The 16,373-nt window shown below is 40.9% G+C and overlaps 1 protein-coding gene and 1 long non-coding RNA gene across 24 annotated transcripts in view; one reads left to right on the top strand and one right to left on the bottom strand.

Moving 5' to 3' along the window:
- Positions 1–16,373, top strand: part of DMD (dystrophin) — a 1,007,479-nt gene that overhangs the window by 981,431 nt on the left and 9,675 nt on the right. For all 13 annotated transcript variants that reach the window (XM_081908923.1, XM_081908930.1, XM_081908919.1 and 10 more), the window contains 4 exons: positions 1,202–1,360; positions 5,942–6,185; positions 6,739–6,859; positions 11,712–11,804. In XM_081908923.1, the coding sequence (XP_081765049.1) occupies positions 1,202–1,360; positions 5,942–6,185; positions 6,739–6,859; positions 11,712–11,804 (617 nt within the window). The remainder of the gene's footprint in view (positions 1–1,201; positions 1,361–5,941; positions 6,186–6,738; positions 6,860–11,711; positions 11,805–16,373) is intronic.
- Positions 1,205–16,373, bottom strand: part of LOC309368707 — a 66,127-nt gene continuing 50,958 nt past the window's right edge. For 7 of the 11 annotated variants that reach the window (XR_014167866.1, XR_014167867.1, XR_014167869.1 and 4 more), the window contains 4 exons: positions 14,872–14,920; positions 12,044–12,162; positions 6,724–6,853; positions 1,205–1,343 (listed from right to left, as the gene is read on the bottom strand). This is a non-coding gene — a long non-coding RNA (uncharacterized lncRNA). Of the gene's footprint in view, positions 1,344–6,723; positions 6,854–12,043; positions 12,163–14,871; positions 14,924–16,373 lie in introns of all 11 variants that reach the window. The other 4 variants (XR_014167868.1, XR_014167870.1, XR_014167872.1 and 1 more) reach the window with 2 other exon arrangements.

The raw sequence follows: 16,373 nt of genomic DNA, 5'->3' as shown, positions 1-16,373 counted from the left end.
TGCTCCTCTGGTGAAGTGCATGCCAGCTGTTCTGTATTTAGGCTATAGGAGACGGCAAATATCACTGGGAAGCTGGCGGCTCCAGAACATCCCTACCTAGACAATATTGTTGACCCAAGAGGTAGGAATCTTGACCTCCCAAACGGGGGTGCTAGGGGTCCTGGGATCTCAGTTTGGATAAGATTATCTTGACAGCAGCTGAAGATTTCATTCTACCTATTTCCTATTGCTCATACTCATCCATAACAAATTATCTACCTCTTTTCTCAGACAGATGGCACCAAGCAACTGATTTGACCACTTTGCTGATATGCCACTTTCCCCCTTCTGCCTAAATTTTAGCAGAATGTACCGTATTTTTCGCACCATAGGACGCACCGGATAATAGGACGCACCTTGTTTTAGAGTGGGGAGAACAAGGGGAAAAAAATTCTTCCGCTCTCTGCCCAGCGCCCCTTCAGCGAAGCGGCAGGAAGCGCTGCGCAGAGAGTGGGAGAATTTCCCCCCTCTTGTTTTCCCGCTCTAAAACAAGGTGCCGTTTTAGGTGCTTTCAGGCACCTTGGAAGTCTGGAGAGTGAGAGGGGTCGGTGTGCACCGACCCCTCTCGCTCTCCAGGCTTCAGGTTCCTTTCGACCTGCTCTTTGGGGCTGGTGGGGGGAAGCCCACCACCAGCCCCAAAGAGCAGGTCAGGGAGCAGCGGAGAGGCTTCTGCCATAGCCGCGCGTCACCTCTCCAGCCAGGAGAGGGTCGTGGGGGGGCTGCTTTAGCCCCGCGCGCGCTCTCCCGGGTGGAGAGGTGACGCGCGGCTATAGATGCTTCTGCCATAGCCGCACGTCCTCTCCAGCCAGGAGAGGGTCGCGGGGCTATGGCATTTTCGCTCCATAGGACGCACACACATTTCCCCTTCATTTTTGAAGGGGGAAAAGTGTGCCCTATAGAGCGAAAATTACGGTACCTAATAATATGTAAAAAAAATGGGACTTAACTGTTCTGTTGTAATCAGTTTAATACACTGAATTCTGAGTTTCTGCCAGCAGCCGAGACAAACTCTGTGCTACTCTTTGATACATATGTTATCACAGTTCTCTGCCACTCTTGAGGACAAAATAAGCGGAGGGCAGTTTTCTAGATGGAAATGTGGGTCTGGTCTCTTTGCTTTGCTTTCTCTTGTTCTTATCATTTTCCTTTTTTGCATTTTTAGAGACGATGAACATTTGTTAATCCAGCACTACTGCCAAAGTTTGAACCAAGAATCCCCACTCAGTCAACCGCGAAGCCCTGCACAAATTCTAATTTCCTTGGAGAGTGAAGAAAGAGGTGAACTGGAGAGAATTCTAGCAGACCTGGAGGAAGAAAACAGGTCAGTTTTGTTTTGGTACTATTTCCATGCATCCACAGAATAAATTGTTCATGAGGTAGCATTTAAATCAACAAGCAGCAAATTGGAATGTAAGTTGCCTGGAAATTTGTCACATGCAGTTTTCTTCTTTATATTATGCGAAATAAAGTAGATGGTGTGTAAATCTATTTGTCATGCTTAATTTAAAATAAACATATAAACCTAAAATGTGAAACATTTAAATTTAAAAATTAGATGGCAAATAAACCTATTTGTCATGTTTAATGCAGCAATGATAGAACATGACTTCTTGCTTCAGAAGGAATGTTTAAATCCTATAAAATATGTGATTTTGGCCTAAAATTGCTACATAGTTGCATGTGCATTTGTTGCTATCTTCAGTCACATTTGTTAGATATGGTAGATGAATTATGCGTATGTGCCTCATGCAAAGCAGTTCTTTATCTTTCCCTGTACAATTGTGGACACACACACCCTGCCTTTAAAGGAAAATAATAGAGATACCTGAAATGGTGGAGCTTTGCTGTATGTAGCAGAGCTGTCCAAATCAAGATACACATTTTCCTTAGTGTCATGTCATCAGTGATGTTATCTGATCAAGCACCCTGACACTATATACATAGCAGAAACATTAGCAAATGTAGCGCTGAAGAGATGTCGTTATCCTTTGCAGCCCAAAAGGGCATTTTTAGTCTTCGGAATAAGAATTGCCCATGCACAGCCTAACAATAAGCTTGTAATACATTCATTATATGTTGCCTTCAAATTGCACTGCTTTGTGAACTCAATCTATTATACCTGGTGCAAAAAACTTACAGTATTTATTCATAGCCTAGATCAATAGCTCCCCAATTTCACTTGAGCCTTCAGCCACTTTTGTGATATGATGAGTAAATGTTAATGATGAAATTACTGCCAAGAACTGCACAATTGCTGCCTTCTGCACAATTGTTGCCATCATTTAATGCAATAGTGCAATTTTAAAACAATACTTTATGGGAGCTGCTTTCATTTAAGCTGTACAAAACTAAATAATAATAAAGTGCACATTGAATAATGAAAAACATCAAAGGAAAAAAGTCATTTGTAAGTCTCGTTGAGTCATTTCCATGAATAAAGCAACTGAATCATCATCAACGAGATCTGAGATATAGTACCGTATTTTTCGCACCATAGGACGCACTTTTTCCCCTCCAAAAATGAAGGGGAAATGTGTGTGCGTCCTATGGTGCGAATGCAGGCTTTCGCTGAAGCCTGGAGAGTGAGAGGGGTCGGTGCGCACCAACCCCTCATGCTCTCCAGGCTTCGCACACCTCTCCGCAAGCAGCAGGAGCCCAGCGCTGGGCTCCCGCTGCTTGCGGAGAGGTGCCTGCATGCCGAAGCCTGGGCGCGCTGAGCTCAGCGCGTCCAGGCTTCGCGGACCTCTCCGCAAGCAGCGGGAGCGTTCCCGCTGCTTGCGGAGAGGTGCCTGCATGCCGAAGCCTGGGCGCGCTGAGCTCAGCGCGTCCAGGCTTCGCGGACCTCTCCGCAAGCAGCGGGAGCGTTCCCGCTGCTTGCGGAGAGGTGCCTGCATGCCGAAGCCTGGGCGCGCTGAGCTCAGCGCGTCCAGGCTTCGCGGACCTCTCCGCAAGCAGCGGGAGCGTTCCCGCTGCTTGCGGAGAGGTGCCTGCATGCCGAAGCCTGGGCGCGCTGAGCTCAGCGCGTCCAGGCTTCGCGGACCTCTCCGCAAGCAGCGGGAGCGTTCCCGCTGCTTGCGGAGAGGTGCCTGCATGCCGAAGCCTGGGCGCGCTGAGCTCAGCGCGTCCAGGCTTCGCGGACCTCTCCGCAAGCAGCGGGAGCGTTCCCGCTGCTTGCGGAGAGGTGCCTGCATGCCGAAGCCTGGGCGCGCTGAGCTCAGCGCGTCCAGGCTTCGCGGACCTCTCCGCAAGCAGCGGGAGCGCTCCCGCTGCTTGCGGAGAGCTGCCTGTTTGAGGGCTGGGGTCGGGGGAAGCTCTAGCTTCCCCCGCCCCAGCCCCGCACCTGGGGGGGGAAATAATTTTTTCCCCTTTATTTCCCCCCCAAAAAACTGGGTGCGCCCTATGGTCCGGTGCGCCCTATGGTGCGAAAAATACGGTACTTAGGTGGGAAAGTATAAGGCGGTTCTCCTGCTTACAAGGAATAGCAGAGAAAAATATTTGGTACCGTACTCATAAAACCACACTGGAAATGTTATAAAAGCAAGTCTTAAGAGTAGAGCCAAAGAAGTATTAATGTAAGCTGGGAGGGGGTAATATCCCCCTATTTATATACATCTCCATATTGGAAATCAAGTGCAATTACAAAGAAGCAAAACAAAAGCCCAGCCCTGGTCGTGAACTGAAATGATGGCTTAATACCTGTGGGCACCACAGTGCTCTCTCACATACTCCTTGGTGCCCATCAAGGCTCCTACCATTTACTATTTTAAAATTGCAGCTTTATGATTTTTCTTTTGGTTGAGGGTGTTGCCTGCTCTTTTTCCTGTGTTTTATTGAGGGGTGGGGGTAGGTAAGTGAATTTCCTGGTTTGGTGGGGGAGAGAGAATTCTGAGTATTGTCAGTTTCCCTTCAGTGACATGAGTATTTTGTGGTGCCCATGACAGTTTTTAAGACTTCAAAATATGCCCCAAGACAGAGGCAGTTTTAGGGTAGCACGACCGGTTTGGCCACACTATGTGCCGTGCTGCAGGGGGCACCACAACAGTGCTGTAGATCACAGTGTGAGAGGTGGGAGGGTGCTGAGTTTTAGCATTGCACAGTACACCACTGATATTTGAGAGCCCAAAGTAGAACACTGCCCCAGATCCAAAATGGTTGGACAGCCCTGCCTACATTTTAGTGTGTTACACCTTGCTTAAGCATACAAGGCCCTGCAAAATGGTGTGGGGTAATTTTCTGAAATCAAATAACATTTTTTTTAAAAGTACCCTTCTAGCTACAAAACTACTTCTATAAGCCAGGTTTGTACAATGTAACCTACTAGGCCCCTGTTTTTATTATTAAAGATTTTCTTGTTTTACAGAAGTATGTGTAATGTCTCTTGTATTTTTCCCATGTAACATTTTTACAAATCCGTTTCATTTGTTGAGACATTAGAGGGAGAAAAAAAAGGGGTGGAGGGAAGATGGGTAGGGGTGGGTTTGGGCAGCAATGTTTCTATTATGCTTAATGTATGTAGGGTTTGGTGTCAGCGTTGCTTGTGCTGTTCGTGTTCCTTTGGTGGTGAGAGAGATTGGGGTTGGCCTAGGGTGTGGTTGTTTGTTTGTGATTGGCTGTGGTGATCTTTGTTTTCATGTGTGAGTGCAGTGGGTGGGTGTTTTGGATCAGGTTAGCCATATTGATTTGTATGCTGTTGGTGGATTATTGTCATTGTCTTGTTGGGCTGTGTATGTGATAAAGGGGAACTAGGCTCCTGTTTTGATATTCCCTAACAGGTTGTGTAGGCCTGCTATAAATACTTGCAATCCTTGGCCATAAGTACAGTTGTTCATTTCCCATCATGAGTAATTACTTTCACAAGTAATTGTTGTATCACCACAGATGTTACTAACAGCTCATGAGTGGGATGTTTGCATTGCTCAGATTTCCACGTTCCAGGTGTTACTGCAATTTCAGCTATGCAAGTTCATCCTTGCTTGTGGAATAGTTTTTATCCTTTTTTACTAGTCCTCTTAATAAAGTGTGGTAGTCTGGAGGCATCTCAGACTTATTATGCAGTGATATCACTTTGACTGCTAATAAAATCACCTAGCCCGGTTGTAGTTTGGCAAGGTGGGTTTCAGGATATTGCTAGTTGCTGTGCACTTACTCATTTTGAAAGGATTATACATTTATCTCCCTGCTCTCCCTTCTACATCTATATATTTTCAGAAGGGTTTGGTTTTTTTAAACACGCTAATTCTGACTGACATAAGCAATGCTCACTAGGTCTGTGTTTCTTTTTATCCGCTCACACTGGCTTAAGATTGCTCTCCAGAGCTTTGTGCAATATACTGAGAGAATTTATTTTTGTCTTCTAAGAGTCTGATACAGAAATATTCATGTAAGCAATGATTCTTTGGATGACTTCTTTTTCCTTAACTAGCACTTGGAATAAGGAAGATATTCCTAGTTATATTGTTTGATTATTCCTTCCAGCACTGAAAAAGTGACCAGTCCATACATAAACAAGTTTGACTTTAATGATTTCATCAGACTGGAATCTAAACTTGTCCAATTTGTTGTAAACCATGTAGGCTTAGAATGCATGGGTTTTGAATAAATGCAAACGTCTTGTGCACTTATGAGAAACAAAAGAACAGGCCTTTTGAATTGAAAATTTAACCACGGCATTTTATAATAATGCAATATAACAACTTTTCAACAACCTAAGGCAGGAACTCTCATTCATCTCCAGTTCAAGAGTTGTATCAGCAAACTTTTTGTTCTGAAGCCCTTAAAAGGGATTGGACCCCAAATCTAATCTGCAAGATTAGGCAATAATGTCTGGCATTCCAGCTACAAAATGGAAAAGATGTGCATTCATAAAGGTGCTAAAGTCTCACTTCTTCCCCATTTTCAATAGAAACCTCCAAGCAGAATATGATCGATTAAAGCAGCAACATGATAACAAAGGACTGTCTCCACTGCCATCCCCACCTGAGATGATGCCCATTTCACCCCAGAGTCCGCGAGATGCTGAACTCATTGCAGAAGCCAAGCTGCTTCGTCAGCACAAAGGCCGCCTAGAAGCCAGGATGCAAATCCTGGAGGATCACAACAAACAGCTGGAATCACAGCTGCACAGGTTGAGGCAGCTGCTGGAACAGGTGAGTTCCATACAGGTGTATGATCACTAAACAAATATGGCTTGAACCTTACAGCAGCTTCAAGCTGTCTGTACATAGGTTCGTCTCTTTATTTAGTAACTTTTGTTTACACTGAATGTATCACAAATATAAATGCAAACATGATGGCATTACTGCAGACTTTGGCTGCAATTCTGTTCTCTGTTACTTTGGGGAAAGTCTCATTAAACTCAGTGAGATTTACTTCTGAGTAAATCTGTACGGCAGAAGTGGACAACCTGTGGCCCTTTGGCTGCATACAGTCCTAGGCCTAATTTCATGCAGGTGAGGTGAGTCAAGAGGGAGAGGTGGCGAGTGAGAAGGTGGGGAGCCCAAACAGATAGGGGTGATGAAAGGTGGAGATGAGTTCAGATCTCTGTCAAGAGTGGTTCGTCCCTCCCATGGCAGCCTACCGGGCAGAGGTAAAAACAGAGAGAGAGAGGTGCCCTATCCCTGCTGTATAGGATTATAGTGTTCGTAATTAGCCAACCCACTATCTGTAGGATAACTATTATATTACCTTCTGGTGTTTCAGCCTCAAGTGGATGCCAAGGTGAATGGTACAACTCAGTCTTCTCCTACCTCGTTACAGAGGTCAGATAGTAATCAGCCAATGCTTCTCCGCGTAGTTGGGAGTCAGACTTCAGAATCTATGGGTAAGATAACACAACTAAGACTATTTTAAAATGAGGATTGTTTGCAATTTATATTCAAATTTCATATTATATCAGTAGCTAACATGGCCTTTTTCAGATAATCAGGATTTCATGCACAGTATATGGTTACATGTTAACTGTTTTAGAGCATTCAGGGAACTTTTGGCTGTCCAAATGTTGGACTTCCATCAGCACTGTCAGCATTGAGGGATGATGGGAGTTGTAGTTCAACTACATCTGTAAAGTCAGATTCCCCATCTCTGTTGTAAGGGATCCCAATTTCTTTCTTAAATCTAGCATTCCTGTATGTGGGCATCACATTTTTCTTGGCACTCCAATGGAAACATGTTGCCAGAAAGAACAGTCATCATGTCTTCCTTTTATTCCATTCCACATGGAGTGTGACTACACAAAGCTCACAGCCCTGAAGATTCAGTCTGTGATTTGACCAACACACTCTTGTCTGCCTTTTGTAGACTTCTTAAAAATCTATTTTATTACTGTGGAGTGTGCTTTGCTGAGTGTAAAATAAAAATTCAAACACAAGAGTCTTCCTGTGGCCCTTAAATGGTGAATACAAGGAAAGCTACCCTGAGTTGCCACAGTAATGGCGAGGTGGGCATTCCTTAATGCACTCCACTATCTGGCAAAGGGTCACACATCCCTCAACTTAAAAACAGCAACAACAGTAACAAAGTACCACTACTTTTATCCCTCCACAAACTGAGACACCACAAAACCAGGTTTCTACCTTTTCATTTGATAGAAATAGGCTATTGTGCTGCAAAAATTGGATTGGTATTAATGAAAGTATAACAAATGAAAAATAAATCCCACAAATGGCATTTTGGCTATTTTCATAGTTGTTCACTTAATGTAGCCGACAGCAGTGAAGGTAAATCATTTGACACGAGGTACACAAACACAAGCTGAATTAATAAACAGGAGTTAAAATATTTGACCCTATTGTGGCAAGTAGGGCCATTGAGACTCGGATTGCTAGAAGATAATTCAATAAAAAATCCTCACTTACATGCAGAACTTAACTACAAAGCCTGGTTCAGTGATGTTCTTTTATTTTTCTGTTGCTTTTTGAGGTGCTTTTATGGACCGCTATGCCCTGGTAATTTCAGATTTGGACTATACTGTATATTGTATGTGAGGCTGCATTGGACAATGGTCTAAAAACAAACATTTTATCTTCTTGTTGTGAGCCGCCTTGAGAAATTTTATTGTATATCAACCCATAAACACATCACATAAATAATGTACACTGCTAGTGCTCAGACAAATGGAATTCAGCAAGATATTTCTAGCAAAGCTATTCCCATCTGGTGTCTCATTTATAAGCATTTTTATTATGCATAATGGTTAGCCTTGGCTAAATAGTAATTCTGTTTAACATGATAGGTAATTAGATAGCTACTTTAGATGTTTGTATAAATATTATTATACCTGAGGATTTGAGAATGAACAGGGTGTTTCGCAGTAATTACAAGAAAATTACATTCATTTAGTTAGGAAGAATCATGTTTGTTCTATGTGTGAAGCTATTTAGCACTATCTTTCTAATAAAAGCCCAGTGACCCTTTATTATTCAGTATATTACAACATAAATATTATGATCGATCGATCGATCAATCAATCAATCAATCAATCAATCATGTTTAAGGTGCCAAAAGATTCTGTATTGTGTATATTACAAAAGATTTACGGGCAAAAATCCCAGCACAAATGGACCTGGTGACTCCATACCTGGCTTGCTACAGAGGTGAGCAACGGTTTTAGTCTCCTATCTGGGTAATGGGAAATCTTGCTAGCTTCTTTATTACAGACAGAACACGTACCCTTTTGTTATGGGTTACTGAAGCAGCCACATGTTTGTTGCTTATTTTCAGGTATGAGAGAAAAACTCTTTGACTGTGAAATCTATAGGGAGCTGTAATTTTTCCTGGAACTTTGTGAACTATATATGCAAGCTACCACAAAATATATGATTGAGACACATTCAATTCACTAATTTTGTGATATAAGGCTTTCTATAAGGGGAGCACCATGTTGGTAGGGCTCTATCAATTAGTCTTAAGTGAAATAGTGCTCTTATGTGCTGCTGTTGTCCAAGGAGTGATGCAGAATGAGGGTACAGGTAGATTTCAAGCAGTTTATAAAGCTACAAAATCCTCTGAACAATAATTTGTTAACGGATTTGAAATTCAGACTTTATAATTGGGGGTGGAGAGCTTGTAGGCCATGTAGTCTAATTCCCTACTCAGTGCAAGAAATCCAGAGCTAAAACACTGCCAACAAGATGGCTGTACAGCTTCTGCTTGAAGACTCCATTATTGTTTCATTGTTTATATTTTAAGTGTGTAGTTGAATTTTAATTTTAATAATTTTGTGGGTAGAGGTGAGCATACTTCCCTATCTTCATTTAGAATTGGCCTGGGAGTTTTTTTTCTGAGATTTTTCTGTGAAAAGTCTTTTGAAATTTGGTAGCTGTGTTCCTCTTTTCCCTTTCGCAACCTTAGCTTGCAAAGTAGAGGAGAATGGAAATTGGCAAGAGAGAAGGTTAGGAACAGGAGAGGTCTGCTTTTTATTAAAGTACCCACCAACAAAATAAAAACATCTGAGCATGCTCAAAAAGCCACATCACCACTTGGAACTCTGAAATAATTTGTTCTGACTTGGGCAAATAATATTACAGATTTTGAGGTTCTCATTGCTATTTTGATGCTCTGAAACAATGGGAAAGAAAATATGGTTCCTTTGCCAGCCCAGCTTCCCTGGTCTTCCTTCCCTAGTCAAGCTCTGGAAGGAAGCAGCAAAGGTGAAACTGACACAAGAGAGGTCTGGGGGCACTAGATGTTGGAAGTTTAGAGAAGACAAGTTTTGCTCAGTTCATAATCAGTGTACCTTTTTACGGTCTAAGCCCATCTCTCAAATTCACTACATGTAAGCTGCTTTGGCAGTTTTAGTTAAATGCTGGAAACTAATCTAAAATTAAACTTAAAGCAGTAATAAGGGGAAGACATTTGGTTCCCTCATAATAAATGAACAACAGTAGCTGGGCTATAAATTACCACTCTGGAAAAACAATGAGCATCTGTGTTTCTGTATGGATAAACAGATAAATCCTAATACAGTACAGTTTCTTCTCAAAATCTGTACTAATGATCTTTAAGTCAAATTTGAAAATCAAAGAAATTATAAGCAAAAAATATTATGTTCCAGTCCCCTATTTTTTCTGTACTGAAATAATAGGAATTAGTTATTAATATGAGGTTTGCATCAGCATTTGGTATTCCTAAAAATGTTGAATACATCTTAATAGCTTCAAGTGGTTCCTTTCTTTTTGAAGATATATCTGAGGAAATCCAAAAAAGCAGAAACTAGTTACCAATTTCTTATTAATATAAGCATTAGTCACTGCTTATTCATTTATTTTTACAGTGATCTTCTGCTCTTTGTGAATCATGTTCAAAAAACATGATTTAAACCATGTTCAGGACATTGGTTTAAAATAAGCTCAATCTTCCAATCAGCACCCTAGCTGAACTACTATCTGAGGCAATTTATTCTTCAGTCAGTGAACACTTTCACTGCTCTGTTTTGTTTCCAGTGGCCATGTACTGTATGTGATACATCACTGTTAACACTGGATTTTGCTGGCACAACAGTTGAATTAGTCCCGTCTTTGTTGTTTCAAAAACAAATCTTCAAATTGCAGTCTTATTCCTATTGACTGAATAGGTCTGAGAATGCCGCCTCATAATAGTTGCATTAAGTTGTTCCACACTGAGGTGGTCTCCATGCAGGTTGCTCGTCTGCAGCAGTTAAGAATGCTTTTTCTCCAAGCCATTACAAGTTGCCCAAAAGGGCAAAAAACAGAGGAAGCACTGAAATATGGCTGGTTTATGTGATGAGAGATATGATGGTTTCCACAAGGCACTTTCTGCCTCGGCAGGGGTTGGGCTAGATTAGCTCTGATTCATAACACTTTCATTGAGTTTAACCAGTTAATCAGCTTCTTCTGAATTAACTATTTTGTGGTTTGCAGATGTTAAAAGAATAGTCTTACTTTATGTTTTACAAGCACTTCTATAATATCCAACATGTAAACTCTGTACATTTGGCAGTTTCCTTCTCTCAGTGTACAAATTAGCCTAAAAAATTGAGAAGCAGTAATGCTAAAATTCTCAGGGAAACCTACTGTGATATCTGAACTCTACATTTCTGCCCTGCTTTGTTATTGGGTCATAGAACTTACTCAAGGGGGCAAGTGTATTCTGCCATGTCAAACATTTCAAATGGCTTTTCATAGTAAAAATCAATCTTTCTGCAGCTTTTATCTGATGCAATTAAGTTGTCAAAACTATTAATGCTAATAGCTCTGATTTACTTGGTTAGAAACACATTTCCTGTCTCGCCATATCACCATTGAAATGCAGCACACAACTACAAAATCTAGTTGTGGTAATGGAATAAAGGAAGCTCTCATTCTTTCTAGCAATTACTTTTACCATTTTTAGTATAGACATTTAGGACTTTTGAAATAATTTATTTTACTCTCACAGGGCTACATTACTTCATAAATGGAAGAAGCTTTATAATTTAGAAAAAGAAGAAGGAATGTACATGTGTATGCATATATATTAAAATTTCTTTTGAATTGTTAGCCAGGAGGATTTTTTAAACAGGATTTAAATAGGGTGAAATACTGCAAACTGAACCTTGCAGAGTCCTAAATGAATGGTTAAGGGTCATAAACTGTAACCAGCGGCAGTATTTATGAAGCAAGTACTTTTTAATGGCTCTTGTTAAAAGGAATGTCCTTCTGCTTTTGTTTTTTTAGGTGAGGATGATCTGCTCAGTCCTCCCCAGGACACAAGCACAGGGTTAGAAGAGGTCATGGAACAGCTCAACAATTCTTTCCCAAGTACAAGAGGTAAGCTTTTGTGTTCAGAAGCAAAGACCAACAGTTAATTATATGTTGTGCATCTTACTTGCAGCTCAGTATCATGTTCACAGACTGTTCCACAGGTGAAAGGTGCAAGTGTTGTAAGAGAATAATCTAACACATTTTTTCTCCTAAAACCTGTATACATAAGCATATTTAGCCGCAAACAATTCTTGCTCTGAAATGCTAGCAGTAGAAAAAGAATCTCCATAGTACAATAGCATTACCGGTATTACTGGGATTTCGGTGTGTGCTCAGATGTGCAGACGGATCTCTGTACTTCTGGGATGACTAATTCATTTCAATTCAGGGGGGAAATTTGCACATTCAAAGGTGCTTCAGTTGTCTATAGGCCAGAAAAGGGGATTAAGTACCATCGGAGGTGAGTAAACAAAAGTCTATGACCCAAGAAAAATTAGCAAACCCACTGGTGATTGGTAGCATCAGCATTAACAAAAAAAATAGGAGAATAATATTGGACAGCATCACTATTACAATGATAAAATTACTGGGGTCATAAGCTACCTTTTTAAGACTACCTTTTTATACATTCAGATAGTAACCAGACTATAGGCACTGGCCCACAAACTACAACCTCCATAAGAGGATTTTTGGCTTAGGTTTTCTCTTTTCACAACTCTTTCTCAGAATTGCTGTATCTGCACTCTATTCCATTTTTACAACTCTGAAACATTTCTTTTCCCCACTCTGGTGCTAGAAGCAGAACTTAACCCAAATATATTACAGCCAGACATAAGGTAAAAAGAATATGCTCTTTCATTTAATCGGAGTAGGTGAGGGTTTAGGGCTCTGTGCCTTCAGAGGTTGGAACCTCTTTAAAATTTATGTTTCTAACATTTTCTTTCTTTGTCAAAACAGAGCACAGATAGTATTTGAATAATGTTTCCAAGAAATGTTTAATATTTCCAAGAAATGTTTAATGCTCAAGAAAAGGTCATTGCTGAATCTGGCTACCACATTATAGTGCCATGAAAAAAGGTTAAAGGAGACTGTATTTTATTTCTTGATGGATGTTTATGTGGAGTAATTTTAAACCTGTCTCTGAAAAGCTGCTCCCCAGGCAAATGTTCTAATGAAACACTGTGCTGTGTGTTAAATAGTACATAGTTCTGTTTCAGCTGCCCTGAGTATTTTTTCTTGAGGATAGCATATCCAGTCTACCCTTTATGAAACCTCTTCTAAGTAGCACCATCTTTTTTAAAGGGTGGTACAACAAACTCAATGAATGGAGTGTTAATCTTATAGAACTGTGTTTCTTTGAAATTGTGGGCAAAGCAATGAATAGCTCTGAAAACATTTTTATAATAAAGAAAAAGCTGTTTCAACCTGTTTCATTACCCTAAGAGAAAATACAGCAAAATAAAATGCCAAGTTTTTAGTGCTCTGCCATTCCTCGAATAGATCATAGGTTGGTCTAAAAACTTAGAAATAGTATTCCCCCCCCCAAAAAAAAGATTAACATGAAACTAGTTGTCAGGCCCTAATTTCTCAGCTACTGTTGAATGGCTATGGTAATAATGCTTTAGATAATCTTGCAGGATTAAAAATAGAATGCAAATTGAATGAAAGTGAGGTCATTCTAACGTCCCGTGCACTCAGGTCATTTTAATGCATTGGGATGGCACAAAAAGTTTGAGGGTTGCCCCTTGAAATGTAAAATATTTGTAATATTCAAAATTTGGAAGGTAGTGCACTGATTGATAATTAGTTTGACTGCAATTGTTAATATTTTGCAATTGCTGGTTGTGAATGAATATATTTATCAAGGTAGAGATTTATCAAATTGGGCATACAACAATTTGGCCACTTGTGGGGTGATACATCTCTTTTGCTCAAGATTTTTGATTAGCAGCAGCTATGAGACAAAATACTTCTCACCATGTAAGCAGATGCTACAAATAGGTTGTATGACCAACACTAGTACTAAATGGTTTTCTCGCTATGCCTACTGAAAGGTAACTATTGTGGGCCCAAGCAAAGTGAAGCTGGGGGTGGGGCATGCACAAAGAAGACAAAAACCAGTATTGGGATCAAGGCCACAACTTCTAGTGATTACAGATGTAAGCAGGTTTGAAGGTAGGCTTTGGGTGTGTATCCTTAAATCAATTAGCCCACCAACTGATTGGTGAATAAGTAGGGGTTGACTGCTGTCACAGGTCATCCTCTGACATGCACCATATCCAGGAAACCCTTTGGGTTACCAGATGGAGATGCTAAGTCCCTTCAGCTCCTGAGATGGGTATCTGGACAAAAAGTTCCTCCCAGGCTCCCACGGCAATGGGCCTCCCCCACCAGGACTAAAGTTGTGATGGCAAAATCCACAGGTGGGTCCAATTTGTCCACAAGGCAAATTCCTCCCTGGTCCCAAATACAGCAACCAAATTATTTCCATAGCAAGGTCAAGCATGGGCATGCCTGCCCCACTAGTCAGCCCATTCAAACAATAAAACAAAGGCAGGGGGAATCCAGTGAAGACTGCAGTGCCTCCAGCACCACACAGCTGGCTTTTATAACCTCTGAGTGGACCAGAGCTTGTGCTGGCAGAATGATTACCATAATGCTACGTTGAATTCCTCCCTAAGATTTCTAAAAACACACCCCTCTCAATCCACACAAAAATGCAAAGTGGCCTGAGCAGAGTTCCAAGAGCCAGATAGGGCTGGGGGTTGTATTAAGTATGCATCTATGCCTGACCTAGATGAACCCAAGTCAGACATTTCAAAGACATTTAGTACATCTGCCCAAGGTACACAACGGTAGCTGTTTGTATGGAATTTATATATCTTAATATACATATTAAGAAAATATATTTATATTCTTACTGTGGATTCTGCCCTGCTGTACAACAGAGAGACCATTGTGTGCTTTCGTCCTACCTGTATATTCAGGTACGTGTGTATTCTCTCTCCCAACTGAAGCAATCTTATCTAATAGAGAATTTCATGTGAATACTACATATCCTCCTTGGGAAGAGTTATATTAGGTTGAATATGGTACCCTGGAGTTCATGGAATGTTGGTGGTGCTCAACTTACTTCAGTTTTCACGGTGTATCAAGCATCAAGCGTTCTTGGGAAATCACCTCTGCTGAAAAGATAGAGGACAGTATTCAACTAAGTTTTACTTAGAGTAGACCCATTAAAATTAATGAACCTAAGTTAGTCACATTCATTAACTTCAGTATGCCTGAGTATACCTTAGCTGAATACTAAATAGAGATGTTAATGAAATGTATTTGTGTGAAGAACAGAAGCAAAGACACTATATTCTCTTGCACTACCTAATCACTTCAAAAAACGAAACTTCCTGCAAATGTGCAAGTTATACAAAACTGTTTTTCTGGCATTGTTGCTTAATGCAAAAATGAAGTAAAACACAGATGTTACATTCTCATTGTGTTGTTTGCCTGGATAATTCTGCAGCTAGTAATGATGGATCAGTGAAAGAACTTGCTATGTATGCTAAGTAGGAAGCCGGCCAAGAATTCCCAGTATGATGTGGAAATATATCTCACTGGGAAAGTATTCTATAGGCTTTCCATTACAAATAAATTGGGAAATAATCTCTGATAGGTTCAACCTCAGGAAGGTATTATACTGATGATTAATTGATGCAGTTTAAATGTTAAGAGTTACACACTGATGGCATCAGGTTTTCCTTCTCTCTATTCAACTATGTTTTTAGCCTTTCTTATAAACAGAAATTTTATTATAAATTTCTTATAAAAGAAATTCTAAACCACAGAGCCTCTTGGGCTCGCCAATCAGAAGGTCAGCGGTTTGAATCCCCGCGACATGGTGAGCTCCCGTAGTTTGGTCCCAGCTCCTGCCCACCTAGCAGTTCGAAAGCACGTCAAAGTGCAAGTAGATAAATAGGTAGTGCCCCGGCGGGAAGGTAAACTGTGTTTCCGTGCGCTGCTCTGGTTTCGCCAGAAGTTGCTTAGTCATGCTGGTCACACGGCCCAGAAAAACTGTCTGCGGACAAACGTTGGCTCCCTCGGCCAGTAAAGCAAGATGAGTGCCGCAACCCCAGAGTCGTCCATGACTGGACTTAATGGTCAGGGGTCCCTTTACCTTTATAAAAAGAAATAATGCCTTATGTAGACAAAGTTAGTGTATGTCTGACCTACGCAAACAGATCTTTGGAGGAAAAAATGCAGATGTCTATATAGTTTTTCTCTTGTTTTAACTTTTAAAACTGCAAAGAATAGCTGAAAGCTTAAACATTATAGAATAATCTCTGCACTTGCTGCAAAGCTGAAGGTTGGTGCTAAAAGTGGGAATTTCTGCTGAGAATCTGATGATTGCTGTCCTTAAGGAATTTTCTTTCTCATAAACTGTACAGTCCCATCCACATTCCCTTTAACATGCTGCTCAAAGCAAATTCATAGTAGCTGCAGCTGTTTTCCACAGCTGCTGTGCTAACTCAAAACAGATGTCAAAGCTAGAGGTCTGACATGGTGGAAATATAGTATTAAATACCACCTTAGTGGTTTATTAAACCCTGCAAGATAATAGGTCACAGAGTAAATTGCTTT

Source organism: Podarcis melisellensis, assembly GCF_964234715.1.
Source record: "Podarcis melisellensis genome assembly, chromosome: 4".
Classification (NCBI taxonomy): Eukaryota; Metazoa; Chordata; class Lepidosauria; order Squamata; family Lacertidae; genus Podarcis; species Podarcis melisellensis.
The sequence above is the reverse complement of the archived record's forward strand: the minus strand, read 5'-3'. Positions and strand labels throughout refer to the sequence as shown.